Source organism: Gossypium raimondii, chromosome 5, assembly GCF_025698545.1.
Source record: "Gossypium raimondii isolate GPD5lz chromosome 5, ASM2569854v1, whole genome shotgun sequence".
Taxonomy (NCBI): Eukaryota; Viridiplantae; Streptophyta; class Magnoliopsida; order Malvales; family Malvaceae; genus Gossypium; species Gossypium raimondii.
In genome coordinates this window covers 17323673-17350138 of record NC_068569.1, presented here as the reverse complement: position 1 = coordinate 17350138, position 26466 = coordinate 17323673, and the positions used below count along the sequence as shown (strand labels likewise).

Sequence of the window (26466 nt, the reverse complement as noted above, 5' to 3'; positions counted from 1 at the left end):
TAAAAGTCCATTTGGGGCGGCAACGGTTGCTGTGATTAAAGAACTCATTAATAACTACAATCGTTGCTGCCCTCACTCAAGTTTTAACTTTCTCTCCACCGCCACATTCACTCCCCCCTAAAAGCCTCTTGCCCCCACTTTGTCACATGTTTCAGACAATTTGGTTAAAAATACTACTTTGGTGGAGATGGAGAAAAAGAATAAGCTAATTTTATTGGAAAACCATTTTGTTTTTCCCTATGATTATGGTCTCAAACTTATGGATGGGGTTTATAAAGCATTCTCTTTTTGTATCATGAAACTTGAACCTGTGATCGTATACCCACTTCCAACTAGGCTCCTGAGTTATGCTCCAACCGATGACCATATAACCCGTCAACTAGGAGCCCTAGTTATACTTCAACCAGTGATCGTATAACCACCGTGAACTGAGAGCCTGTGTTGCAATGCGATGGGCTTCTAAGGTGATGATTCCATCTCGACACGACAGATGAAATGTGCGGGTCTCCGAGCACTATTGCATCATCGTGAACTCAAATATACCTTAAAATTATCACAATGTCTACCTCAAATATAAACACAAATAAATCTTTTCCCCAAATTTCCAGCACCCAACACAAAAAAACAATTTTAGAGAGAGAAGCCTAAATATAAAAAATACTTAAACCCCTAAATAATTTTTAAAATCGATAATTTAATCAAATTTACCCTTTTAAAAAAGAAACTTCTTCTTAAACAAGCTATCCATATCTAAATCCCCTTTTTGTCTTTAATTTTTTTCCGAAAGGTCATGTTTTAAAACTTATTTGAACAATCATTAATTTCCACCTGGGAAATAAGCGTATATATATATATGATTGTTGTGAAGTTTGAAGTTATCCATAGTGCTCTTCACTGTTGTTTTGTGAGTTGATCTTTATAATATTAATACTGTGAAGAAACTTGTCAACATTTTTATTCACCAATCCCATCCAAATTAACGGTAAATTCTTCATAAAAAGACGAGTAAAGCAATGCACTGATTTCACTAATATATTGACCCATGAATTATATACAGCCTCAAGATACTACATTATATAGTAAACAAAGAAAAGTCCGAACCCAAAAACAAAAAAGTAAAAGACACAAAATATTTTTTTTTACAATATATCAAACGTGGGGTTTATGAAAACCACCACCTTTTCTTGACCATTTCAGTGATTGCCTACTAATTATTATTATAATTATTACGATGTAGAAAGAGAGGTGAAATTAAGCTCTAAAATTCCTTCATTTACGCTTCAAATTTTTCAATAATTTTTAGTTGATTTAATTATAGAGCTTAATTTCATATGGTTTAGTTTTTTTTTTTTTAAAGCTTTGATAAAAGATGAAGGCTATCGCGATTGCATGGTGGCTAAAGTCCAGTAAAGATCCAAGAGTTTGGCCCAAAGAGCTTCGGATTCGGATCTCAACTGTTCATTTTCTCGCCATACAATGTGATACTGATTAATGACTGCACTCAGTCGGTTCTTAAGCTGCTGGTTCTCTACGCTCAACCGGTTCACTTCGTCCGTGATGTTCTCCAAGTGCATCCTTTTTCGCCAACGGGACCGCCTCGCTGATTCCCGGTTCGATTTCATGCGTCTCTTCTTCCTCTCGTCCGGTGAATAAACCGCCCGAGTCGAACCTTCTGAACCGGAGTTTGGACTTACCGGTTCATTCGATTCGAGAAAAGACAATAACTCTTCGAGCTCTTCGCGTGTGAAGCCGGTTTCGTTAACCGGTAATTGAAACTGATCCGCTTCTTGGGACAAGAACATTGGGTCAATTAAACCAAACCAAAGAACAAGAAGGGGTTTAAGTAAAAAAAAAAAAAAAGAGGGGAAAGAACACAAAAATAGACCGGGTTTTTTTAAAATGATAGTAGGAAGTAAGAGAAGAGGGGAAAAGGGAAGGTAAGAAGAGGGGGGAAAGGGTATTTAAAGGGGAGGGGTAAGGGACATGTAGGGTCCTTCATAACAAAAGATTTTGGAAGGGAGATACTTTTTCAAAATAAAAAAGGCAAACCCCCCAAGAAAGTTTATTTTAATTATCCTTAACTAGTGGGGGTCATTTTTTGGTTCTCCTACTTTATAATTTTATGGGAAGAATTGATGGGCCATGGAGAAATATTAGGTTTACCTTAATCACGAAGAATCAAACAAAAACAGATAAAAAAGAAATTTTGCTAGAAAAGTGATACATATATATATATGTTTATTAGAGAGACAAAGAGCAGAAGTCATGTGGAATACGTCGGAGTGAAACTAAAATCAAAGTCTTTTTCAAATATAAAATAATACAAGTTGTTGCTACACAGATTTTAGCTTATCATTGGTTGAGTAAATTTCAAATGGTTAAAAACTTGTTTTAAAATGTTTATTATTTTAAATAATAAGTGGAAAATGTGGATTTAAAGAGGTATAGAAGGAGAAGAAGTTTGCATGTATGTATATTTGATTACGAGGGGACATTGCATGTGGGGGAAAAGACAACTGCAAACGTATATGCGTTACACATTAGGGTTTTCCTTTTTTCTTAAACAATATTATTTACTGGGAAAAGTTTAGCACTAACCCATCTCCAATTCTTGTGTCCATTTTTTACTGCTTTTGGATAGTTTGATTTAAGAAAATATTTATTTATCAAACTAATTATACAATAACCATATGGTCCCTTATTGTAAGAATCAAATAACATCAATTTTAAGGTACTTTTTCCTGTTGAGCATGCAAAAGCAATCTGAAAAAAGAAGAAGAAGAAGAGGTTTTATGGTGGAACTAGAGTTTACCTTTTGGTTCAAGTTATTCGTGGGTCGTGACCTTTTACCCCATCGAAAATCATACTGATTATTTGCTTTTCCTCTACATATATATATAAATTTATATATAATATTGACTTAAAAGTTGTTTGCAGCATAATACTGCAGATTCGATGGTAGTTTTCTTAGTTAGTGTGTGTTATTGGAAGTTGAAACATAGTTGTTTTCTGCTTAATATTTATAACTTTAATGAGGGATCTTTGGAAGTTTTCTTCTATTTGGCTGTTAGGTTTTATTATATAAAGCAGGGTAGCTAGCATATATATATATATAATACTACAGACTATATAGTGGAGGCTAACATGCATGCATACGATCGATTCTGCTACTCATGCTGCTAGCAGTTGCAGGTAATTCAATTAACTTTTTTATTTTATGAAATTCAGCTCAACCATTAGCTATACCCATCCTTTTATTTATATATATTTATGGTATAATTTTACTGCTTTAATTAATATATACATACAAGTGGGCTTCATGTGCTGCTGGAACTGATTTTCCTTAAAAAACGTTGAAGCAGAATGCTTTAATATGATAACATGCCTAACTCCTTTATCCTAATGTCATTTACCATTTGCTGCGGAGATTAAAGTGCTGCCTTAGTTTCTCTACTTACTCATTACAGTAGCAATATATGACACTTCACGTTATTTTTTGCCCCTTAGGTTTTGTGGACGAAATCCCCTTCTCAATTGATTTAGACACTATTTCTTTTTCCTTCTAATTATTGAAAGCTTGAGGACCCTACCAAAACTTTCAAACTCAAAAATTCTTTGTAAAAAATTAGTAATAATTACTATTAGAAACTGGGATTAAGTTTTTTTTCCCTCGCAATAATGTAGATGATAATAAAGTAATAAAGGGCTCGACCAGGATTTTCTAAGGATATGATTGATTCAACTTTGAATCAGGCTATATAGGTATAGGTAGTGAGGCTAGCCAAGTCCAAAAATAGTGCATATATTTGGCACACTTGAAGCGTCAATATTTCCCGTAACAGCAAAAAGAGGCTGGTTGGCCAATATCCTATGGCCAGGCGTCCCAACACTAGAAGAAGAAGAAGCCCCTTTGCCATCTTTGAGTATTACTTCGGGCGCAGGCAAACCAGGTGGAGCCACCCACTGTTTGCCCCATGTTCACACTAAAGGCAGTGTGTGACTGTGAGGATATCCCAGGACAGCGTACCCTAAAGCTCAAAATCTTGATCATATCCCCCAATGCCTTTACGTATTTTCAGAGGCCAAACACCCGGGCCCCAAATATAATGTGTGGCTAAAAAGAAAAGTAACCACACAGTCCACAAACATCTAAAGTAATGCACAGTTGCACACTCCTAAGTTATTCGAAGCAGTTTTTTCTTCTAGTTATGGATTTGCTTAATTTAGCTAGTTTTGGCGAAAGTAAACCCACGGAGCACAAACTTAGCTCAAGATTTAACTCAATTTGTTCATATAACTTATATGTAAAAGAAAATAAAGAAGAAAGGTTGGCCAATGAGGAAAAGAACCATTAAGAAAGGACAGGAAACACTTTGAAACTGACATTCTCGAGTCTTCTAAAACTTTAGGGCTTGCAAAGAAACGATTCTTATGCAAATAGAATTGGTACTTCTAAGTGAAATTCCTTGCCATAGAAGAGACTAGAAAGCACACGTAGAACATTAGAATTCATTAGGAATGCTTAAGAATCTTATACAATGAAGAAACATAATGAACTATTAATAATGTACAATTGTCATAATACAGCCTTAGAACACTCAACCCCACACCAATTTATGTGGGGAATAGATTAGCACTGTTCATGCTCCAGAGGGTGGAAATTTTCAGACTTCTTTTGCATGTGCACTTCTCTAATGCTTTTTTCCCCTTCTGCAGGTTGCGTATACTTGTATACCTCGTATATTTCACAAATTTTGGCAACAAGACATTTACAAGTTCACCGGAGGACTTCTCTGAGTTTGGATATAAGTAGTAGTTAGACACTCATTCGGATGCAGGGAAAAACCAGCTGATGGAAGCTTATGAAATTAGAATATAAAGATCATACCTTGAACAAAAGATCATGAGCAATGTGTTCCCAGGGCAATGTTATAGACATTAAGCAGCATTTAAGAGGTATCATCTCTTCATCAGAAGTTGAAGTAGCTGCAGCAGCCGCATAAGCATGCTTTGCTGCCAAAGATACAACAGAAGCTGCTTTACGAAACATTGAGCCAAGTCTTAAACCCCTTTTTGACTTAATTGGTGAAAAAGGGCCAGAATATTGCTTGCTTTGGTCTGATAGAGAAACATAAATTCAGTATTTTACTCAACTCTACATGCAACATTCACTTATCATGATCAATCAACTAATTTTATGCATTAAATGGACCAGATGTTCATAAAAGGAGAAATATAGAACATTGGGGGGAAAAAAGGAAGCAAAGTATTCATAATAATTCTAAAAGTAATGCATTGAAAATTTTCACTGGTCAACCGCTTACACAAACCATGCTGACAAATCATCATTAACTACAGATACTAATTACAGTTTAACATAATCATCAATAATCAATACACTCAAATCCATTATCACTTTGAAGTGAGACATTATGATCGATTGATCAATAAGACATGGGGCACTTTGGGCTTTGGCACACATTAAGCCTTGAGAAACAAAAGGTTATGATCAGTTTAAACTCTGTTGCAACATTTAAACTACACAAGCCTTGAAAGGGGAGGAAACACAAAAGAACGTGAACTTTACAAGATAAGTTTTAGATAGAAATTCTTACTGACCTGTAACACCTGAAACAGCAACTTCAACTTCCCCACGTCCTCCAGGACCTTTCATGTAAAGTCTGTCTGTTTTCCCAGAGGAATGACCAACTGACAGAAGACTTCCAAATCGGGAATGCCCATCTGAGAAAGAAAAACGATATAGGGCGAGGGCTAAATAAGCATGAAGAGGAATTAATGTCTCGTTTGGTTACTAGCATAATAATATGAGGAAAAAGCTTATTTATTACGTATGTATTACAATAGTTATACATAAAATAAAGAATAGTCGTTAGAAATCTAAACTTGAAATTAGAAAGATGAGTATAAACTCTTGTAAAAAATAACACCTCTTCAAAATAAGCAAAAAGGTTTCATTCTTTTTTCCAAAATAAGTTATGCGAGTGGCAAAAAATTACCAATTTCAATTAGCTTATTGCTAACCGTTATGCTAAACATGGTGAAAAGATAATACTCCTACCAAACGTAGTATAAGAACACATGAAAAGCTAAGAATAAATTCTTTAACACATCAGATAAGCAGTCTACATGTTTTGCATCCTTTATACTAGATCAAGCTAGGAGAACATTAAATCAACTGGTAGTTTATAGACTTGTTGTGTCTGTTCTTCTACAGGCACATTATCATTATTATTTTTTACAAAGAAGAAAATGTTGCACTAAAAGGCACCATAGGGATGCCAACCCATTACAAGACTGCAGTGAAAGGTACATCAGTTATTGCTTAAACAAAAGAACCAAATTCAAAGTTAAATAAGCCATGGTAGTATGTTTTACATATAAAAATCAGTTGAAGCACCAAACTTTATAGAATTTCGAAAGAATAAGAACAGAAGCCAATTCTTTGAAAGAGTAAAAAGGTATACCATCATATGCATCCCGAACCATTTGATAGCTGACAAATCCAGAAAAAAGAGTTAGCTGCCATAATAATTAGCAGCATGTCAAGTTGTACACAAACTGATCTTTGTAGCATATAAAGAATTCCTAGGCAGCTTTTCACAGAATAAATCCATATTAATTTTGAAAACTCAAGCGTCAGTCTATTTGATGCTAACCACAATGTTATTTATAACTTAAACTTCAAAACTAATTCATGATAATAAAATATTCATAGTTGGTGTAGAGAAAATCATTTTCTTCTCATGCATATTTCCCCCTTTCATGGTTTATGTTAATTTAATTTGAATGCTTACAGAACAACATAAAGGAAGATTCATTCTGCACCAAAATGCACAATTGTTAAAACACCAAAGCAGCCCATTTTAAGTCCTAGTCAACAATGCCACCTCACTTGCTCCTTGCTGAATGCTGATCAATTCATTGTTCTAAGGAACAACAAATAATTTGACCATCATAAAGTGACATAAAAAACCTAGCAGTTCTAAGTAACTATTTCAGATGTGAAGACCCTGGTTGATCATGGGCTAATACAAATAAATTATTACAAAGGACCTGAGAGAGGACCCAAACCTTACAATTTTTTGTCCTCATAGAATTAGTATCTACTCCCAATGGTAATTTGTTACTGGAACAGCTATCATTTGTATCTGTTTCACTAGGAAATCCTGCGCCATCAAGTGCATTAAGCAGCACGCAGTAGCAAAGATCTGTATCTGTCAAGACCTGGATGAGAAAATATGTCATGGCTACATTCTGGAGGTCCTACAACTGACAAAAAGCTTCTGCTTTCCATGAAATCCTACTATGTCATAACAAAAGGATAACTGTATAACCAAGAAGAATGCAATGCAAAGCTTCAAATAAAGAAGTGACTTTGGTCCTTATATATGCTACAGAAATAGCAAAATCCAACTTCTTATTAGCTCAGTGCTTTTATCACAGGTTGTGAGAGGAATGCAGTAATACTAGCCAAGTTGAAACCCCATTTACCACATCTAAACTTACTTTAATGCAAACAAAGAGCAGTAGTTTACTTCATTGGAAGTTTCATTATAAATCAATCAAATTGAAGAAAATTAATATATTATGTGCATTAGTGCAATACACTATCATAAACACACAGATGAGTGAATTTATAAAGGAAAAGAAAGCATTTACCACTGCATCAAAAGTGGAGTCAAAATCATCTATGGCGAAACAGATGTCTGGATAGGCAGGTGTTGTCTCTACTTCCTAGATCCAAATTAGTGAGAATGTCATGAAATTGAAGAAAAGCTCAATATCACCAAGATTGCTAAAATGATAAGCTTGCCTTTTTTGAGTCCAAATGAAAATTTACTCGGCTGGGAGATGCATAAACAGTCTTCACAATCTGCAGGACAGCAGAACTAAAGGATTAGATTGTGCAGAATGCAAATGTTGCATGAAGATTTTGAAATCTTTGCAAGGTACAGTATTTGATTTATCCTAAGAATAATTCAGTTTTCTGCATTCAAATCGCAAAAAGTTTTAGCAATCTATGGCTTATAACAAAGATGAACTCAACAATTGGCACATCATGTAGAATCAAACACTTCTCAGAAAAAAATTAGTCAGATTTCCTCCAAGATGACAGATTTTACTTCAACAATACAAACAAGTCAAAAAAGTTGAGAGATATAAATATGTCCTCCTACACTAGCCACATTAAAGCAGGGGTTACCTTGTATATAGAAGACAATGGTGTATCTTGCCCCACTTGACGATTTCTAAGGACTTGCTGACTGGCAAAAGAAGAAAAAGAACTCATAGTTAAAATTTAATTATTATCTAACACAGTGAAGCTACCAATTGGGGGAGTGTCCCTTAACCTGCAAATAAATATCTCTTTTATTTCTTAAACTTCAAATTACAGGTATGGAGAGAGAAAAGTTAGTTCACCGAAGGGGAAGTGAGGAGGAAACAATTAGACATTGCTAGAGTAGTAAGAAACAAAATGTACCATCTAACTATAAGAAAGTATCAACCATTACGATGATAAAAGCATAGCATAGATAAGACACGACACAAGGAAGTGAACAAGTCACCTGCAAATCGCTACTGTTACAGAGTACGAAGTATGGGCAATCATGTTCAAGTAAAACGAGCGCCTCCAATCCACCTCTGAGAAACTCTCACCAACCAACTTATCCAACTGGTTCACAAAAGAAAGAACATAATGTCTAACATACAATTTTCACCAACGACATTATAAAAAGAAGCTAAGTAAACTACTAAAGTAAAAAGGAATCAATCAAATTAAACAAGAAACTCAATTCAGATTGAAGTTGATTTTTGTCTTTTTTTACTTCGTTTTACCTCAAGTGCCCACCTGCGTACAAAGTAAGGAGCAACGCCGTTCTTATCATTAAAACCATGTTCCCTCTACAGCAACATAAGTTGAAACAATTAGCTTAATTCTCCCCCTATTTTTTTTTTTTTGAAAAAGTGAGACAGATTTTATACCCATTTTCTCACGAAAAATAAGAGATCGTCGTCTTGGCGTCGTTTTGATTCCTTTCCCCGAACGAAATACAGATCGAAGACGTCGTGCCAAAATTGACCGTCCATTTCAACGTCGGAAGCATCTTCCTCTTCCACCACCGTTTTCCCCAATAAATTCGAGTGCTTTTTAACCATGCTAAGTAAATCAAACCTACACCAAAACACTAGGAAAAAATTAACAATTAAAATTGTAAAAGAAAAAAACCATCAATTTTGAATGCGTTTACCTGGAAGGCGTTTCTTCTCCAACACCGAGCATGGCTTTTTTTTTGGCGGTTGACGAGATGCGGTCTTTTCGATTAAATTATTACAATTTACTGTACCGTTAAATGATTTATTTTATTTTATTTTGAAGATTTAGGAGAGGGATGGGAAAAGTTTAGGGCAAAATTGAAAGTGGCGCGACATTGATCGGATGTTGCTGAGCAGTTAGTTAGTTGGCCAGTTACGTGCTGAGAGAGAATAGAAAGATGCGACTTTCATTCTAACTTCCAGTTTAGAAAGCTTGGTGCCATTGCCAGGCCAGCTAGGAGCAACTAAACGACCTCGGTTTCTGCATAACGGAGGTTTTCTGGGCCTTTTTATTTAAGCTACTAGACCCATAACCTATTTGAAATACTAAAACTAATATTGAGCTTGGGCTCATTTTCCGTGGTCCACATTACACAAAAAAAAAAAACAACAGAAACCTTTAATTTATCCCTCCTCCCAATAAAACTTTAGTACTTCTTCTATTTTTTTTTTGTTATTTTTAAAATATTTAAGAAAAAAGAATTAATCGATTGAATTTTAATTTGGTTGATAATATTGTTATTATAATAATAAAATATATAATTTATACACGTTTAAATATATTTTTAATAATAAACAAAAATATACATTGTATAAAAAATAATTAACACATACATGGTATAAAAAGATACATTGTATAAAATATATCTTTTATATTTATCACATAAATTTGTTTTCATAATAAATTTTATATTACAATGTCTCGTGTGAAATCATATATTATTACATTTTATTTTTAAAAAATATTAATGTTATTTAAAATTTTCACTCGGTTTTTATTTAAAATCTCACCCATATAGTAATTGTGTAGTACTAATTTTATATTAATTGGATTAGATTAAGAATATTTTATTATTTAAGCTAGCTGTCAGATAAAAAATTGAATAGCAGGCATAACTAAAAGTATTGCTTATCAAACCAACAAAAAGAGAGAGTTAAAGCTAAAATAAAGGATAATAACCATTATGAACATGTTTTTAGTGGGGCTGATTTCACATTAATAGCTTGCTTTTAATATGATCCTCAATCAAATAAAAATTAAAACAAAATCTTATTAGAATTATCCAATTCATATTTCGATGTGAATTCCTAATTAACTCTTTTTATTTTTATTTTCAATAAAAGAGAAGAGAAACGTGTTGCTTGGTCTTAAAACAGTTCCTCAGGTTTTTTTTTTCCTTAGACTTGTGCATTCTCTCTTTTAAGTGTTTGTTTGTTTGTTTGCATGTTTTTTTGTCAACAAAGGAATAGGAGGCAGGAAGAAAAAAAATGGGTATTCTGCGGTTAAATAAAAAAAATCTTAAAATTTGGATTGCGTGCTTTGGGTTAGGAGAAAAGCAAAAGCAAAAGGAACTTTTGTCCAGCAAACAACATTATAAAACATCATTCAAAATGATGAACCAACAAAAGGAAAGTGGATTTTGAATTCTTTAATTCCTCTCTTATTCTTTGCAAAAATTAATAAATGTGGGATGAGCATGTTCTCCAGTCTCCATATTTAGTATTCAATCAAGTTGTGCTTAATTTTCAAACATAAACACTGCCCAATTTCCTACACACTAGAACCATACATATAAACTTCCGACCAGTAAATGAGTTTCAAAATCGAATTTTATTTTAATTAATTCATAAATATATGATATTTAAATTCGTTTTTTTTATAAAAAATATCTAGACGACGAATTTTTGGATTCATTTTTCTATCCATTAACGTAGTTAGTTATATAAACAATCTGAACTGTAAACAATGGCTGAAAACCCATAAACTCCATGAACTGTAAACCCGTAAACTCCATTAAAACATTCACAAATCCAAGAAACCCCATCATATATTTTGACTTACCAAATTAGAAAATGAACAATATATATAAGGAGCAGCACTTTAGCCTTGTTTGTTGTTCCCTTTCCTTGTTCTCTTCCTGCTGGTAGTTCCAGCAAGATGCCTTACATTCCCATCACTTTGAATCAAGGGCACATCGTTTGCATCCTCGCCATCGTCCTCGGTGGCTATACGGATGCAAGAACATCGTTCTAGCGATGCAAAGAAAGCGGTCGCCACGCCATTGACGAACCATACACCCACACCATCCAGCTTTCCGCATGCAACTGGCGGTGAGCCACGGGTGGCGGATGACGAGGGCCTGACGTTGTTGGATCGAAGGTTGAAGAAACCAGAGCTGTTACTACTGGTGGTAGTAGTAGTACTGGAGGTAGTAGTGGCTGCCATGAATTTGGCTGTGAAAGCCCTGAAATTGAAAGAAAACCACAGAAAAGAGAGAGGGTTTGGGGTGGAATTGAAGCTATACCCCATGAGCTGTTAAAAGAGACTTTGAAATATGGTGGTGGTTTTAATTATTACTAGATAAGTCTAATTCCTACACATGCCCTTCATCCATTGTGTAATTACAAGTATGTCTTATTTAAATTCATTAATATTATAATACATGAAATACCAAATTAAATTATAATAAAAATATAAAAAATAATTTATTGTAATTCTATGTTAATATTTTGATACATAAAATATAGATTCTAAATATTTTTAAATAATTAATAAAAATATTTATGAATTTTAATTTGAATATATAAACCAATAGTAAAATATAATCATTATTTGAAATAGAATTTAAAAAGAAAATAATTATACACTCAAGATAAATATTAAATAATATATATTAGATTATAAATGAGGATTAAAACTTGACTCAAAAATTAATTTTAAAAAAATACAAAATATTGTTTTTGAGTTTGAATGAATTAAGTGATTGAGTATAAGAAAAAAACAAGTTTAAATTTTAGAAAATATTATTAAAAAAGACAATTACAATTTCAAATATAAATCGTAAAACCGATGTCACTTTTAAAAATTAATTTAACATTGCTTACGAGTCTCAACTTACTTTTGATTCCAAACATGTGTTTTTCGAAAGCAATAATTTAATTATGTAGTGATTCAATAAAATTACAAATAATTTAATAAATAAAATAAAATTCTAAAACTAAAACTAAAACTAAAGTCTAAAAGTCTAAAAATAATTTAATTATGTAGTGATTCAATTCGGTTAATTCGGGTAATTCAGTTAATTCGGGTAATCCGGTTAATTCAGATAATTCGGTTAATTTTTAACCAAAAATAAAAAAATATATAATTTTCGGTTCAGTTAATTTTTTTTTAAAAATTTCGGTTCGGTTAACGGTTAAAAATTTTGAAAAGTCGGTTAATTCGGTTAATGTTATTTCGGGTCGGTTAACCGAATGAACACCCCTACGAGGGTGGGGTTCACTATGTGCTCCATTTGCCTCTTTCTTCATTGGGTTTTGATTCGCAGGAGACCCTGTTAGTATTAGACACCTTAATTTCCTTTGCCTCTTTTGCAATAATCATTCAAGACTTCTCCTTGTTAATAACTTACGTAATCAAACCTCTCAATTCCAGCACTACTAAACTGCAAAATCCCCAGAGATTTCTTCAGTTTTCATCAGGCAAAAGAAGAGTTCTCCTTGTTAATATCTTACCAATCGAAGCTCTAATGGGACTTTTTTTTATTTCCATCAATAATTCCATTCAATTACTATTTTGCTATGGCTGATTTGAGTCTTGATTCGTAGCAATCTCTAGCCGAAGCATATCCACACACATGTGATGAATTAAGTGGTTGGGTTTGGATTGACTAGCGTCTCTCTTTTGCTGCCTTTATAAATTGAACGTTTTTGTACCATTAAGAAGTACCTCCAATGATGCTCTCTTGAATTCCAAATGAAAAACATGTCTAAGCTCTTCACCCTTTTCATTGCTGCCCTTCTCCTCAATTTTATGCTATGTTATGCTGCTCGTCCCGACCCTGCTTTCCTCTTAACCAAGCACCAGGCATTGTTTCTTTCATTTCTATTCTTCTTACCAAACCCAATCATTTCCATGTTTCTTTTTTTTTTTTTTCTGTTCTTATATTATTTCTTCGATTAATAATAAGGCTATGGGTTTTGGTTCTTGTAGGGAGTTGATGTTGATGACAACTGTGAAGGAGTTGGGAAAGGGGAGAGCTTGATACGAAGAACCCTTGCTGCTCATTTGGATTATATTTATACTCAGAACCATAAGCCATGAAGTTGATATTGGTTCAATTGTAAACCATAAATAAATTGGAATGATTTGTATAGATGGCTTAAGCTAATTTAGTGCAACAAAACAAATACCCTCACATTGAGGTAAACGTCAGTATTTGTAATGATGCTAATAATTTGAAGGAAAGTATTTCCTAAAGATAAGACCAGTAACAACAAAAAGGAAGTTCGAACCTCAGTTATTCACTTCATTTCTATTGATGTGACATTTTCACCTGCGTTGCAACAGCACTACAGACAGAAACCATAATGTCTCTCACTTTGTTTTGATGCTTTGGATTGGTCAAACAGATGACCTGACAACCATTTTGTTACCATTTATTAATATTATAGCAATATGAGAGTCAAATCTCATGAACAATGATATCTTTTATTACATAATCTTTAGCAGAAAGATTAAAAAAATTACATGAATCGTGATCTCAAGTTCTAAGAATGGAACTTTAACTTACAGATTTTTCTGTACAAATCTTGTATCCCAATCAAAGAAAACTAAGACAAAAAAATTGTTCTCAATGCTTCTAACTCCTTCCACATTTCTGTCTATGAACAAAAGCAATTGTCCTTTGACATTGCCCCTTTTTCCATCCCAGAATACTTCCAAAAATCAACGGAAAAACACTCTATTAACACTTGATTGATCACTCATCATATACAAACAAGCTCCCAAGTTCCGAGACACTTTCACCACCTGCAACCATTTCCCCTGCATCGATGATGCTGTTGGCGTCCATCATCCGAGGTTCTACATTAAACTAAATGGCCGTCCGGTTCCATCTTTGATCCAACAAGCAAAGCTTATGCCAAGCTAAATCGAATCCCAGGTCTATGTTTTAGAAGTTTCAAATCCTTTTGAAACTAACTTAGAATTTGTAGGGGTGCTACTATCATCGAAATCCTCAAGATCACTGAAAGAAATATCTTCTACATCCTCCGCACAAATTGCAGCCCCACTATAACCACCAACATCAGGACCATCATCTTCTGGCCAGTCAATCTCTTCATCATCAAAATCTGGAATCCATATTTTTGAGGACGGACCAGCCACATTACCCTTGTCCTCAGTGTTAGACACCTGTTTTTCCTCAATAACAGGCTTGTCCACAAATGGCATCTCAGTACTTTCAACTGGATGCTTAGTCACATAGTCTGTTGAGATGCTAGATGCGGGTTCAGAAGCATAGGTCCGAGGAGACATGGTCTCAAAGGCAAAATAATTGGAAGAGGAAGGAGTAAGACCATTGTGCATTATACTATGGCTGTCTCCTAAGTGGGAATTGCTTCCTCCATACCAATCAGTTTCAGGCTTTGTTTGCTCTTGCAGCTCCTTCATCCACAATGCTCTAGCTTCCATTACCTGCTAGCAATAAATTAACCACCAAAAAGAATTGAGAATTGATCAATATTCTGCTTGTAAGCTTAATAACTGCCAAACATGAAGTACATGAAATGTTATTGTACCAACCACACTAATATAGTGAGAAATAGGTACATAAAGTATCTCTTGAAAAACTACACTTAAGGCAAACAAATCCCTGTTGGTAATTCAAATAAATCATAAGAAAATTTCCATGAAACTATATGATATGAAATGCTTCTGTACCGAGCATATAACAAGTTCAGCTAAAGACCAGGAAATTATGAAGAATCCAAAATCAATTTGGCTGACAAATTTGTAAGAAGTCTTCTTGACAAAATGGAGAGAATAAATTTCTTAAGCGAAAGAATGGAACAATTTTCTCACATCTTTGTACATCAGATACGACTCAGGAACCATGGAAACCAAGCCATGAAAGGGTTGATTAATCCAGGACAAGAGCATGCATGCCAGACTTTGAAGAGGCTAAGTAAACATGCAGAGATGTTTATAAAAAAAAAACTATTACAGTTATGGAAATGATAATAGTGAATCCATGGAGTAAACTAGCCAGGTAGTAGGAGGAAGTGTAAAATGTGGATGTCATGCAAAGCCAATGTGTAAGAGTGAACTTCAAGAAAACTCAAAGGAATTCATATCAATTATCAGACTTTGCAATATCTTCTATTCCCATATGGATTTGAGATTTAAAAGTTAAAAATGTAAATTTGTAACCTCAGCCAGGAAAACGAAACAAGGAAACAGAAACAGAAATTAATTGAATGCTCAATTAGGGATCAATATTATATAAACCCCCTTTTTATACTACATCTACAAGAAGTCACTTACCTGAGGTGTAGACAGAATCTCTGCATCAGCCTTGTTAAGTCTTGAATGCAGAAGAACAAAATAAACTTTCCAAAAGTAACTGTCACTCATATGGCATGGACAGAGTTCAATTCTCAGAGCTGCCAGTCTCGGAGCAAGATATTCAATAGCCATAGCATGGTCTCGTTGGGAAATTGACATGTCAAAATCTAAAACAAGGAAAAACAAAAGCATAAACTCTGATTGTCATGTTATAAACCTATACATAATAATTATAAAAGTAACCAAAATAAAACCGCAAAAATTACAACCAAAATTAGCTAGCCAAACAAGAAGAATGTGTTAGATGGAGCAAGGATAACATAACCGTTCTTATGTATCTAAAATTCAAGCATAGATGGGAGATGTTGATCGAAATCGCAAACAGAAAAATAGGTTTTCAGTCCAATCATTTGACGAGAGAAGCACAGACTAAAGCAATGGTTCAAACTGCAAACCAATTCAATAATAAAGTCATGGGCAGGAACCACAGATCACTACATTTACTGTTAATCATAATTAACTCCTTTATTTTATGATCCAATATCGCAAAGACTTCCAACAACAGAATCAATGGCGCATAAAGTCAACATGGAAAATAATGGTAGTATGAATTTCGTATTTTTTATTCAAACTATCTAGTTTTCAACTGAAATCGAAACAAAATTAACATTTTGATCAGCTGAGCTCTAAACAACTGAGCTGAAAAGCAAGAATCCCAAGGCAGAGAATATAGAAAAACAACCAAGAGTATATTACTATACAATGAGATCAAAATTAATGATGATTGATGAAGAAAACAATATTACCATCCAAGTCTTCATCGGGATCAAGAGGGAAATCCAACCACGTTTCTGGGTGATGGGCGATATTCCTCGCAAACGCCAACACCTCATCCGTGATCCCAACCACTTCGAAATCCTCCTCCTCCTCCTCGCATTCGTTTTCTTCGCCATTTTCCCCCTGTCCAAACGGAAAATAGTCGGATGCCATCTTAGACAACGTTCCCCCGATCTCAGCTAAATCGTCTCTAACCCCCGCGACCGCGGCAGGATCAGACGGATCCTCCTCGTCCCGTGAGATAGATTGATCCGACGGCTCAGGTTGATTCAAATTAGAGAATGATCGACCATTCGATTGGCCATTGAATTGCGTTGAAGAAAGAGGAGGAGGAGGAGGAGGCGGTGGCGGAGCGAGAAAGGAAGCGACACCGAAGAGTTGTCGCGTCAGGGTTTGTTTGAGCTCCGATAGATCTTCTTTGATGCCATGGGATTGGAGTTCGGCTACTTGTTCGGGGGCCAGCGATTGGTGTTCCCCCTTGGCCTCGGTTTCCTCGTTATGAATCAGGTGCGGTGGAGGAGCCGATGATTGGGAGTCATGGCTTACGTCGTCGTTTTCCTCATCTCTTGAAGAAGCTGATTCATTGCCATCGTCGTCGAGACTGAGGGAATTCGCTAGGGATCGAGCTAACCATGACATTCTTCTTCTCCTTTTGTTCTTTTTCACTTGTTTTGCCTTTTGGATTTTAACGGGAGAGGGTGAGAAACTGATTGATCGAAACTTGAAAGCTTGGCTTATTGGATTAAAAAGGCTCGCTTTAATTAATTAATTAATTAAATATAAGAGTGGGGCAATCATATGGTCATTGGACCACCATAAGCACAGTTGCGGTCTGGATTTATGTCCTGAATGTTATTGCCACGTAAGTATAAAGAGAGCTTGGCTTTGCCACTGTTTTTGTTCACTGCTGTCGTGGATCTGTTCTGACTCAGTGAAATACAGAGTCCTTTTTCCTGTTTTTGGTTGTTTGTTAACTGTTGGTTTGGTTTCAATTTCAAACAAAAAATACTTCCAAAATCAAATTTGTTTTTATTTTACTCTGGAAATTGACTGGGCTTTAACCCCATGTTGTGGGCTTTTCTGACTGCTTCATTATCTTATTATTTTACCAAAGGTTCATTGGGTCTAAAAGCAATCAATACCACACCACTCTGGTCTTATTCAATATCAACCCATATTTTAGATTTATATTTTAAAAATCAGTCTCAGCTTTTCCTTCTATTACATCCATTCTATTATTTAAGCTTTTGATTTAGTCAGTATCACCTCAATTGCTTAAGCTTCTGATTGAGTCGTTGTCACCCTCAACTGGTTCACCAACTTGGTTAAGAAGTTATAAGAATGCTCTTTTATAATTATAACACATAATTTGATTTGAGGTATTTTAATCTTTTCACTTTAAAAGAAAAAAATAAAATTATGCATATGGTGGGATTTAAACTCACACCAATTGCATTAATAAAACCTTCAATTTACCACCAAATTAAAATTTTATTTTAATATTTTTATACATTTTAATTTTATTGTGCACATTTTATTACCTCAATTAGTTGTATACTATACTATTATTTAAGCTCTTGATTGAGTCGGTGTTACCCTCAATCAGGTCAGCAACTCGGTTAGAAAGTTAAGGGAATACCCTTTCGCAATTAAAATAAGTAATATTATTTGAGGGTATTTCGATCTTTTCACTTAGAAACAATAAAAATATACATTTGATGAGATTTAAACCCGCCTTGTTGCATTAATAATACTTTTAATTTACCATTCAACTAAAAATTTATATATATTTTTTATACATTTTAAGTTTATTATGCACACTTTATTGCATTAATCAATTGTATATATTAATAATGTATTTGATCGAGTTGATGTCAGAAGTTAACTTGGTGTCAACTCAAGATTGATGACAACATCATGATAAATAATTTAATTTAATTTTTTCGTTTTAATAACATGCATATTTCATGTGTTATTATTAATTAATTTTAAACCATGTGTTTTATTATTTATTATATATAATTTTTAAATTGATATTTATATTCTAAATTTGCAGATTCAACGAGAGAATTTATATCTAGAGTCAAGAGGAGTTAGACCCAACACAACATTATTGAACCAAAATATTCTTTTACTGGTACAAGAAAGCAACCTACACCAAGACATTTCAAATAAACATTTCTCAGTAGATTTTTCCCAAAGTAATCCCGGTAAGAGTTCTCTGTACTCCCGCCGGAGGTTGGTTGATTCGTTTCAGCCCAGAATTATATCTGAATCAGAACTTGGCCATGAAATCAGCGGCAAGGTTCGCTTCTCTGTAAACATGTATGTCTGAACTTAATGCTCCATTGCCTCAAACAAAGCTGTTTATATACGTCTCACCAGTGCCATTCCACTATCAGTTGCTTGATTGTCATTGATCAAATTAATCATCACTTTCGACTATAACTTTCTTGGCTCCAATGTCCCAGGCAACCGTTTTACCCATCAAGCACCGCCCATAGCTCGACTTGTATCACCGAGCATCCACCAATTTTCCTGCAGAAGCCACCCAATTCATCTGTATTGGTTTTTAACCATCCCAGTTCAGTGCTCCCAGAGGGGGAACACTGCATTTGACCAGATTCTAGAAGGGTTTGGCACTTTGGCTGAGACTTGAGAATTGTATATTTAAAATCTTTGTTGAATGTTAAATGAATTTTATTCAACTGTGAGTATATTTATTTGGATTTGAAAAATATTATAATGGATATGATTTTAGTATATTTATATAAATTCAATTAATTTGATTGTCATATCAAATACGTGTTAATCTCACTTCACCTAAAATATCTATTCGATTGATTAACTTGATTTTAACCTAATTTTACTTGCGGCTAACTCGAATCCAACGGTCTCAGATTGGATGAAGTATATTTTTCTCATTTTCGGCCTTTGCCTTGACAAGACAGTTATACCCAAAGTCCGAAGCTTACATGCTCCAACTTCCATGTATAAGCTATGTGTGGCAACGAAACACAGAAATTTGTTTCTTAGTTACAATGGAATATCTGAAAAGTTTGTATTGCTGTCCAAATTCGACGGCTCTACTCGAAAGAGACCTCGGCCTGGGCCTTGGAATTGATGGAAGAAATTTCCGCTATTATCGCCTCAAGTGCTGCACTTTTTTCCAGTATTGAAGTATGAGAAATCCCACTCATTCTTATCACCTTAAGTGATTGGTTTTTCTCAAAAGCCCACAGTGACTCGAGTGCCGATAGGCTCTCCAAGTTCACTGTCCCATCCCCATCCCCATAAACTGCCTCTGGCTGCTTATCGAACCCTGCTTTCGCATATAACAAAGTCTCTGGGGTCTTCACCCCTGTCCCAAATATGCACGTCAAACCAACATTGGGAGCTGCTAATGATTCAGTCATGGGGAGGATTCGTGATATATAAGGAATCACCCCTTCTGGATATCCAATGTCGTTCAAAAATTCTGGTATATCATGAGCTGAATAAGCCTTGTTTGGAGTAATTACAAGAGCTTTTCCAGGGCCGAAAAGCTTAGGAGAAGGCATGAGCCAGAGATTACTCACGGAGCTCCTTTGTTCTCCCCTCACCAGAAATGGGTCAACCAGGGGCACCCCGAATGAACTCCCAGAAGCAAATGTGAGCATTTCTTGAACCGTGCCGCCCCAAGGAGCTGAAAGTGCAATGAAGTGTTTGATAAATCTTCGGCGCCAAGAAGGTGGGTTTCGGTTGAGAAGCTGGAGTACGTAAAGGCCTCCCAAGCTGTGGGAGAGGAGAATCACCGGCTTCCCTCCATTGGAAGCGCTTGCTTTTTCTATCAAATCTTTTAGTTCTTGCAGGAACTTGGATCCCACATGGGATGGGTGGCCTTCAGCTGCTAAGCCATATCGAAAGTCGTACGGAGCTCCAAACATGGTTTCACCACTCACATAACCAATCTCTTCCAGTAACTTCACCAACGGTGCCATGTATGCCGTGAGACGCCTGCACATAGCAAGCATTGATTTACAGTGAAAATATCCAAATCCAAGTCAAGTCGTATCCTGCAGGAATGAAAGTAATTGCTACAACAAGCTTACTTGAGATTAGGGTTAAGGTAGAGAAGGGAGTTGGTAGAACCAAATTCAGGGACCCTGGTTTCAACCCCAGGAGCATTGCGATAATCATCTAAATCAGGGTCATAATAAAGCATCATGCGTTGATTAAAACACTTGGTAAATGGAGCCAGTAGCACACTGGGGTCGAACCACAGTCTGAACCAACCTTCTTTATCCTTGAAAATTGGGTAGAAACGGCCACAAAACAGGCCCGAGGGCTTGTAACCAGTTGTTAGCCGCGCTTCAAGTTGGTTCCCGCCGCTCCCTGGTACCAAAATTAGAGGGCGAAGGGAGGAGGTGGCTTTACATACGCACAGCATCATGGCGATGCGGAGTAGAGCTAGCTTGAGGCCTAGTCCACGCATTTGTCTTTCTTTTTCTTTGTTTCCTTATCGGTTTATCTATATACAATCCTAGCAATCGAGGTAAGCAGAGGAAGGAGGGGCCTGTTATATATGGGATAACATTTACTTTCGTGGCCTTTGAACATCCCCAAATGCAATAAGAGGTGGAGAATGCATCCACGTCAATGTTAATACAATCACGAATTGGAACAAAGTTGAATGTATACACACTTATAACAAAATCCAATGCTTGGCTTCCCTTTTTCTGTCAGGTTATTTAATTCTTTTTCCTATTAACTTCTCCTCCATCTTTCTCGTCTCCTCATCTTCGCTTACTATAAACATGCCTTTCTCTCCTACACTTGCAGACAAGCATAAACAGATGAATCTTTGCCATTCATTTTTATTTCCTTCTTTGAATTTCGCGACAATTTGCTTCTACCCAACATTTAATTTCTTGAGCCAACTGTCACCAAATATGAATACAAACACTTTTTAACTTGTGAGATTTAATGAATGAAAACAAATAAGTTTTCTAAACTTGAAAATTGATATCAAACTTGCAAACCCAAATGACTAAAGTTATGTATTCACACTTTAAAAGTCTAGATTTCATTCATAACTATTACACTAAACATTTTCAATTTGTACCCAAAAAATTCATGAGTTTAGATTCAATTTTTTATATATTAAAATAATCTATCATATGGTTTTATTTAAAAGATAAATAATATAAACAAATATATAATAATATTTTGTTTGTGAAATTTAAACCAACCCACTGTTTGTTACTTATTAAAACCGGCCATGTTTGGTTTTTTTTTTTAATTATTGATGTAAACCTCAAATAGGTGGCTTTTGGACTCAATTCTATTCAAAATGTGATAAATCTATTCCACAATACTACTAGTCAAGTTGTTTTCTAATAGATTTATATTTGACATTTTGAACACACCATTTGATTTTTTAATCGTATGCAGTTATTAAGTTAAAATTGTAATATATACGCTCAATCAAAAATTGAATATCTATACCGATATAAGAAAAGAGAATACATGTCATTGTAGAAATTGTTCCTTCTATAGTTGCTACCAGAAATCCAGTACCTTCCACATTTTAAGGTAAAAAAACTTCTCTATTGAAATATGATCTTAGTGTTATGAGTCTAGAATTTTAGTCTGAAATATCGTGTGGCATTAGATGATTTTTGTTTTAAATCCATCTAAATCAGTCTATCTCTTAAAAGTAACAATTCTCGAAGGAAATTCTCTAAGGCACCAAAATAAAGTGGAAACAAACTCAAAAGACGAAAATGCAAAAAGCAAACAGAATAGCTATAAGAAAGCTAAACACACCAAGTGTTTGAGTAAAGGCTCTCCCAAATCCAATGGTACAAATTGAATTACATCAATGGTTGTGTGCATTTGCCATGGGCTTTGATCCATGACCTTGCGACACCCTCGTCATGTCCTTGGAATGACATTGGTTTGACTTGTCTTGGAACTGCCTCAATGCCACGGTTGATTCCCAACTAGTCCCTCTATCGAGTAGTTCTGTAACAATTCGGTTTTCAGTAGTGCCGAAAAAAGTGGCTTCAAAACCCCATTTTCGTAAACCGAGCCCATAAATATTAAATATGAACATTTACAGAGTTGCTATAAAAGTTTATTACTGTTTGGTCCATCAATTTTGTCAATTTTTTACTCAATTTAGGTGCAAGGGCTAAATTGTAAAAGTCTAATTGCTATAGGTTTTTAATTAGCCAAATGTTTAAAATGGTGAATAAAACATTTTGTTACATCAAATAGTAGGTGAAGATGTTAACTTCCACTATTTTTTATTAAGAATGATTAAGGTTTAATTAATTAATTTAGGTTAATTAAGATTTAATCCAAGTATAAAAAGGTGAATTAGTGCAAAGTTGTCATCTTTCTTCTTCTCTGTCGTTTAAGCTTGAAAACCTAAGGAAAAACCATTTTTGAAGCTCAAAGCATTCGACCCTTGCTTGGTGAGAAATTTCAAGTCTTTTTTTTTTTGTAATTTTTATGTTTTTGAGGTCATGATAGCTTGATTTAACTAGCCCATGTACCAAATTGCAAAACTATTAAAGTTTTTGAAAGTTTCCATTTTTGATTTCTTGAAAACATTGGTGTTAAATTGATAGATTTTAAGCTTAGATTATGAAAAAGAACTAGATTATAATGTTTAATTGTTAGTTTTGTACATAAGTACTAAAGTGAATAAAATGTAAAATTATTATAAAATTTTGGTATAAATAGAAAATAAAGGGTCTCTAATGAATGTAATTGAACTCCGATCTACCAACTCGGTGCTTTTACCACAATGGGCATCCTCACCTAGCTAGATTGCCAACAATACATTGATTCCACCTTTCTCATCATGACCTACCGACACAATGCATTATCATTTATGAGTATCCAAGATTAGGGGTGAGCAAAACTCGATTCGACTCAAAAAAATTGAAAAAAAATTCAAATTTCGAGTTAAACGAATCAAGTTAATCGAGTTATTTGAATCAACTCGAATTTTTTTTCAAATTTCGAGTTCGAATCGAGTTGAGTTTTCGAATTCTAATAACTCGAATAATTCGAATAATTCGAATATCAAACTATAATATTTTACATTTTTACCCCAAACTCCCAAACCTTTTTACTTTTCCCTCAAAACTTTTACTCCTTCCCACTTTCCCCCCAAAACTTTTACTCCCCTCCCAACCCCCAAATCTACCCAAAATCCATTTCCCACCAAAATTTTACTCTCCCATTTATTTTTTTCTCAAAATTTTACTCCCAAAAACCCTCAAAACCTTTTATTTTCCCCCAAAATTTTTACTCCCTCCCACTTTTCCCTTAAAACTTTTATTCCCTTCTTATCCCACCTCCCATCTATCCCAAACCCTCCTCCCTCCAATTTTTTTTTTAAATATTTTCCCTCCAAAATTTTACTTGTAATAGCCCGAATTTGGGCCTAGTCGAAACAGTGGTTTCGAGACCACAAATGTAATATTTTGAAAATTTCTACAGTAAGATATTATCCTTGGTATAGTAAAATAAGGAAATAAAGTAACAAAAATGGAAATTTTGAGTCATGTCAACATTGAGAAGTATATTATGACATATTAATGCAAGGAAGGATTAAATCGCAAAAGTGAGAAAAGTATTGTTGTCCAAGAGTAAATACTCAAAATTTTAGGGGTTAAAGTGTAAATATGAAAAAGTTGAAGGACCAAAGGTGTAAATATTTTAAGGGTGGAATGATCTAGAAACTAAGGAAAATGGATGAATTAGGAAGAATTATGAGGGACTAAATCATAATTTTACCAAATTAAGTGTGACTCAATGATGGAATTTTAAAAGATTATGAAGGGAAAAATGGTCAATTAGAAGAGAGAGAAATCTAGAAGGCAATGATGATGTTGGTGATGTTTTAGATTAATTACTTAAATAAATATTAGTTTATTAATATTTTAATATGATTTTAAATGATATTTTATTAATTTATTATTATTCTATTTAATATATATATATATATATGGAAGGAAAGATGAGGAATTATCATCTTCTTCCCTATGCAACCAACGGATGAAGAGGAAAAAAGAAAGAAACTTTTTTTTCTTTACAATTTGGTCCTTTTATCAAAAATTCACCATTTTCACTTAGAAATAAAAAAAAAATTCCATATCCATCAAGAGAGAAAGATAACAAGGAGACTATGGGGAGCTAGAATATCAAGTCAGATTCAAGAAATAGAAGCTGGAGGAGAGAGAAAATCAAGTTAAAGATTGAAATCAATTGAGCAAGGTAAGAACATCAAGATTTCAATATATTTTTGAGTTTGATATTATTGAAAAGGTATGAAATTGATGTTAATGTAGAGTTTTATTATATAAGGTTTTATGTTCTTGGTATGTTAGTGAAGAGAAAATAAGAGAAAGTGATAAGAAATAGTGTAGAGAAAGAAAATAAGAGTGTTATAAACTTAGTAATCAATATTTTACACTAAAACAGTTTGGACAGTAGCAGTAGGTTAACTTTGAAAAATCACCAAAAATTGTGGGAATTGAATTAGAAGATGAATAACATATGAAATTAAAGCTTATTGAGTCTAGTTTCTATAGAAGAAACGGTGTAAGCAATATAATTGTAAATCATGAGATATAATAAATTTTGTGAGACAATGTCAGAATGATTTCGGCTCCCTGTTCTGAATTTGGAAAATCATAAAAATTTAAGAAAATAATTATGAGTTATAATTTATATGATTATAATCCTTAATGAATCTATTTTCAAATTAAATAAATAGAAACATCATCCAAATTCTGTACCATTAGATAATTCATTTTTAGTGAAGAGTGGTCGGAAGTGTCAGACAGCAAAATAGGGGAAACTTTAAAGAATAAACTGTACTATTTGGCTAAACCAAAAATTCTTAAAATTTTATGTCAAGAATATATGTGAGTCTAGTTTCAGGTAAAATTAATGGATCTTAATTTGGATTTCTGTAGCTCAAGATATAAATGATTTAGTGACTATGACTCAAATGGACTGCTTTGAATAAATTTACAAGAAAATAGTGAAATTATAGATAATGTTACTTATAAGCATGTTATGTAAATTAAGGATGTGGAATAGAGAGGAGGAGGAGGAAAATAAATCTATGAATATTATGCTAGCATGGATTTGCATTTCAAATGGTTAATTTGCATGATTTGGGCTCGAGGACTAAATTGAATAAAAGTAAAACTTTAGGGGCAATTTTGGAAAAATGTCAAAAATGACCAAATTGCATGAAATGAATTGTTTTATTATTTAAATTACTAAATTGAATGAAATATTAATTTAGATCAATATTGGGTGAAAATTCGAGAAACATAGAAATTTTTCAAAATGTCCCTGAATTTTGGTATTTCTACAATTTAGCCTGGTAAGTTCGTATAAACTATATTTTGTATAATTTTAATTGAATTCAATGCTATTTGGTTATGAATATTATATATATGTGTATTTGGAATTGAATTATTATTGGATGTTTTGAAATGATTATCGGAAGCTCGATTGGGTTGGAAGCTTGTTGGAGATATATCACATTATCCATTGGTTTTATCGGAAATTTTGGATGATTTGATTCTGGTTATTGTATAAATTAAATTGGTTAATGTTAGCTCATAAATGTTTTGATTTTGATTGGTTATAAATATGAATGCTTGATGAAATGAAATGTCTGAAAATTAATTTGTAAACTCCGGTAATGCTCTATAACTCTATTCTGGGGAAGGATACGGGTTAGGGGTGTTACATTACTTCCCCCTATTTACTTTCCCTCAAACTTTTATTCCCCAAAACTTTTTATTTTTCCCCTAAACTTTTACTTCTCACCCTTTACTCTCAAATAAAAAATCAAAATTATCCAAAAAAAATCACTAAACATAAATAGTAATAATTTTATTTATATCTACTATTTTATATTATTA

General features: G+C 34.0%; 4 protein-coding genes across 5 annotated transcripts; all 4 read right to left on the bottom strand.

Annotated features, from left to right (window-relative positions):
• Positions 1–1024: 1024 nt before the first annotated feature.
• Positions 1025–1916, bottom strand: LOC105769375 (basic leucine zipper 4). Its single transcript, XM_012589977.2, has one exon. The coding sequence runs from the start codon at positions 1800–1802 to the stop codon at positions 1377–1379; it is 426 nt and encodes a 141-aa protein (XP_012445431.1). The 5' UTR covers positions 1803–1916; the 3' UTR covers positions 1025–1376.
• Positions 1917–4482: 2566 nt separating this feature from the next.
• Positions 4483–9608, bottom strand: LOC105769372 (uncharacterized). 2 transcript variants are annotated; one of them, XM_012589972.2, is made up of 12 exons: positions 9273–9608; positions 9007–9196; positions 8860–8925; positions 8589–8695; positions 8225–8285; positions 7835–7894; positions 7681–7755; positions 7093–7245; positions 6486–6540; positions 5620–5742; positions 4889–5013; positions 4483–4793 (listed from the first exon to the last, which is right to left on the bottom strand). In XM_012589972.2, the coding sequence occupies exons 1-12, from the start codon at positions 9302–9304 to the stop codon at positions 4770–4772; spliced, it is 1071 nt and encodes a 356-aa protein (XP_012445426.1). In that variant the 5' UTR covers positions 9305–9608; the 3' UTR covers positions 4483–4769. The 2 variants fall into 2 exon arrangements, with proteins under 2 accessions (XP_012445426.1, XP_012445425.1); XM_012589971.2 differs by having other exon boundaries at positions 4889–5118; positions 9273–9606.
• Positions 9609–13809: 4201 nt separating this feature from the next.
• LOC105770009 (hypothetical protein) lies at positions 13810–17248 on the bottom strand. Its single transcript, XM_012591035.2, has 3 exons — positions 16492–17248; positions 15665–15852; positions 13810–14815 (listed from the first exon to the last, which is right to left on the bottom strand). Exons 1-3 carry the CDS (start codon positions 17159–17161, stop codon positions 14285–14287), a joined length of 1389 nt encoding a protein of 462 aa, XP_012446489.1. The 5' UTR covers positions 17162–17248; the 3' UTR covers positions 13810–14284.
• Positions 17249–19423: 2175 nt separating this feature from the next.
• LOC105770792 (lecithin-cholesterol acyltransferase-like 1) lies at positions 19424–21069 on the bottom strand. Its single transcript, XM_012592135.2, has 2 exons — positions 20614–21069; positions 19424–20518 (listed from the first exon to the last, which is right to left on the bottom strand). Exons 1-2 carry the CDS (start codon positions 20994–20996, stop codon positions 19609–19611), a joined length of 1293 nt encoding a protein of 430 aa, XP_012447589.1. The 5' UTR covers positions 20997–21069; the 3' UTR covers positions 19424–19608.
• Positions 21070–26466: the final 5397 nt, after the last annotated feature.

Coding starts and splice junctions, on each gene's coding strand:
- LOC105770792 (XM_012592135.2), bottom strand. CDS start 20,996: ATGCGTGGACTAGGCCTCAAGCTAGCTCTACTCCGCATCGCCATGATG. Junction 20,519..20,613: donor TACCTTAACCCTAATCTCAA/GTAAGCTTGTTG, acceptor TGCTATGTGCAG/GCGTCTCACGGCATACATGG.
- LOC105770009 (XM_012591035.2), bottom strand. CDS start 17,161: ATGTCATGGTTAGCTCGATCCCTAGCGAATTCCCTCAGTCTCGACGAC. Junction 15,853..16,491: donor TCCCGATGAAGACTTGGATG/GTAATATTGTTT, acceptor TCCTTGTTTTAG/ATTTTGACATGTCAATTTCC. Junction 14,816..15,664: donor AGATTCTGTCTACACCTCAG/GTAAGTGACTTC, acceptor TATTGCTAGCAG/GTAATGGAAGCTAGAGCATT.
- LOC105769372 (XM_012589971.2), bottom strand. CDS start 9,304: ATGCTCGGTGTTGGAGAAGAAACGCCTTCCAG. Junction 9,197..9,272: donor GGAGAAGAAACGCCTTCCAG/GTAAACGCATTC, acceptor GTTTTGGTGTAG/GTTTGATTTACTTAGCATGG. Junction 8,696..8,859: donor TACGCAGGTGGGCACTTGAG/GTAAAACGAAGT, acceptor TTTGTGAACCAG/TTGGATAAGTTGGTTGGTGA.
- LOC105769375 (XM_012589977.2), bottom strand. CDS start 1,802: ATGTTCTTGTCCCAAGAAGCGGATCAGTTTCAATTACCGGTTAACGAA.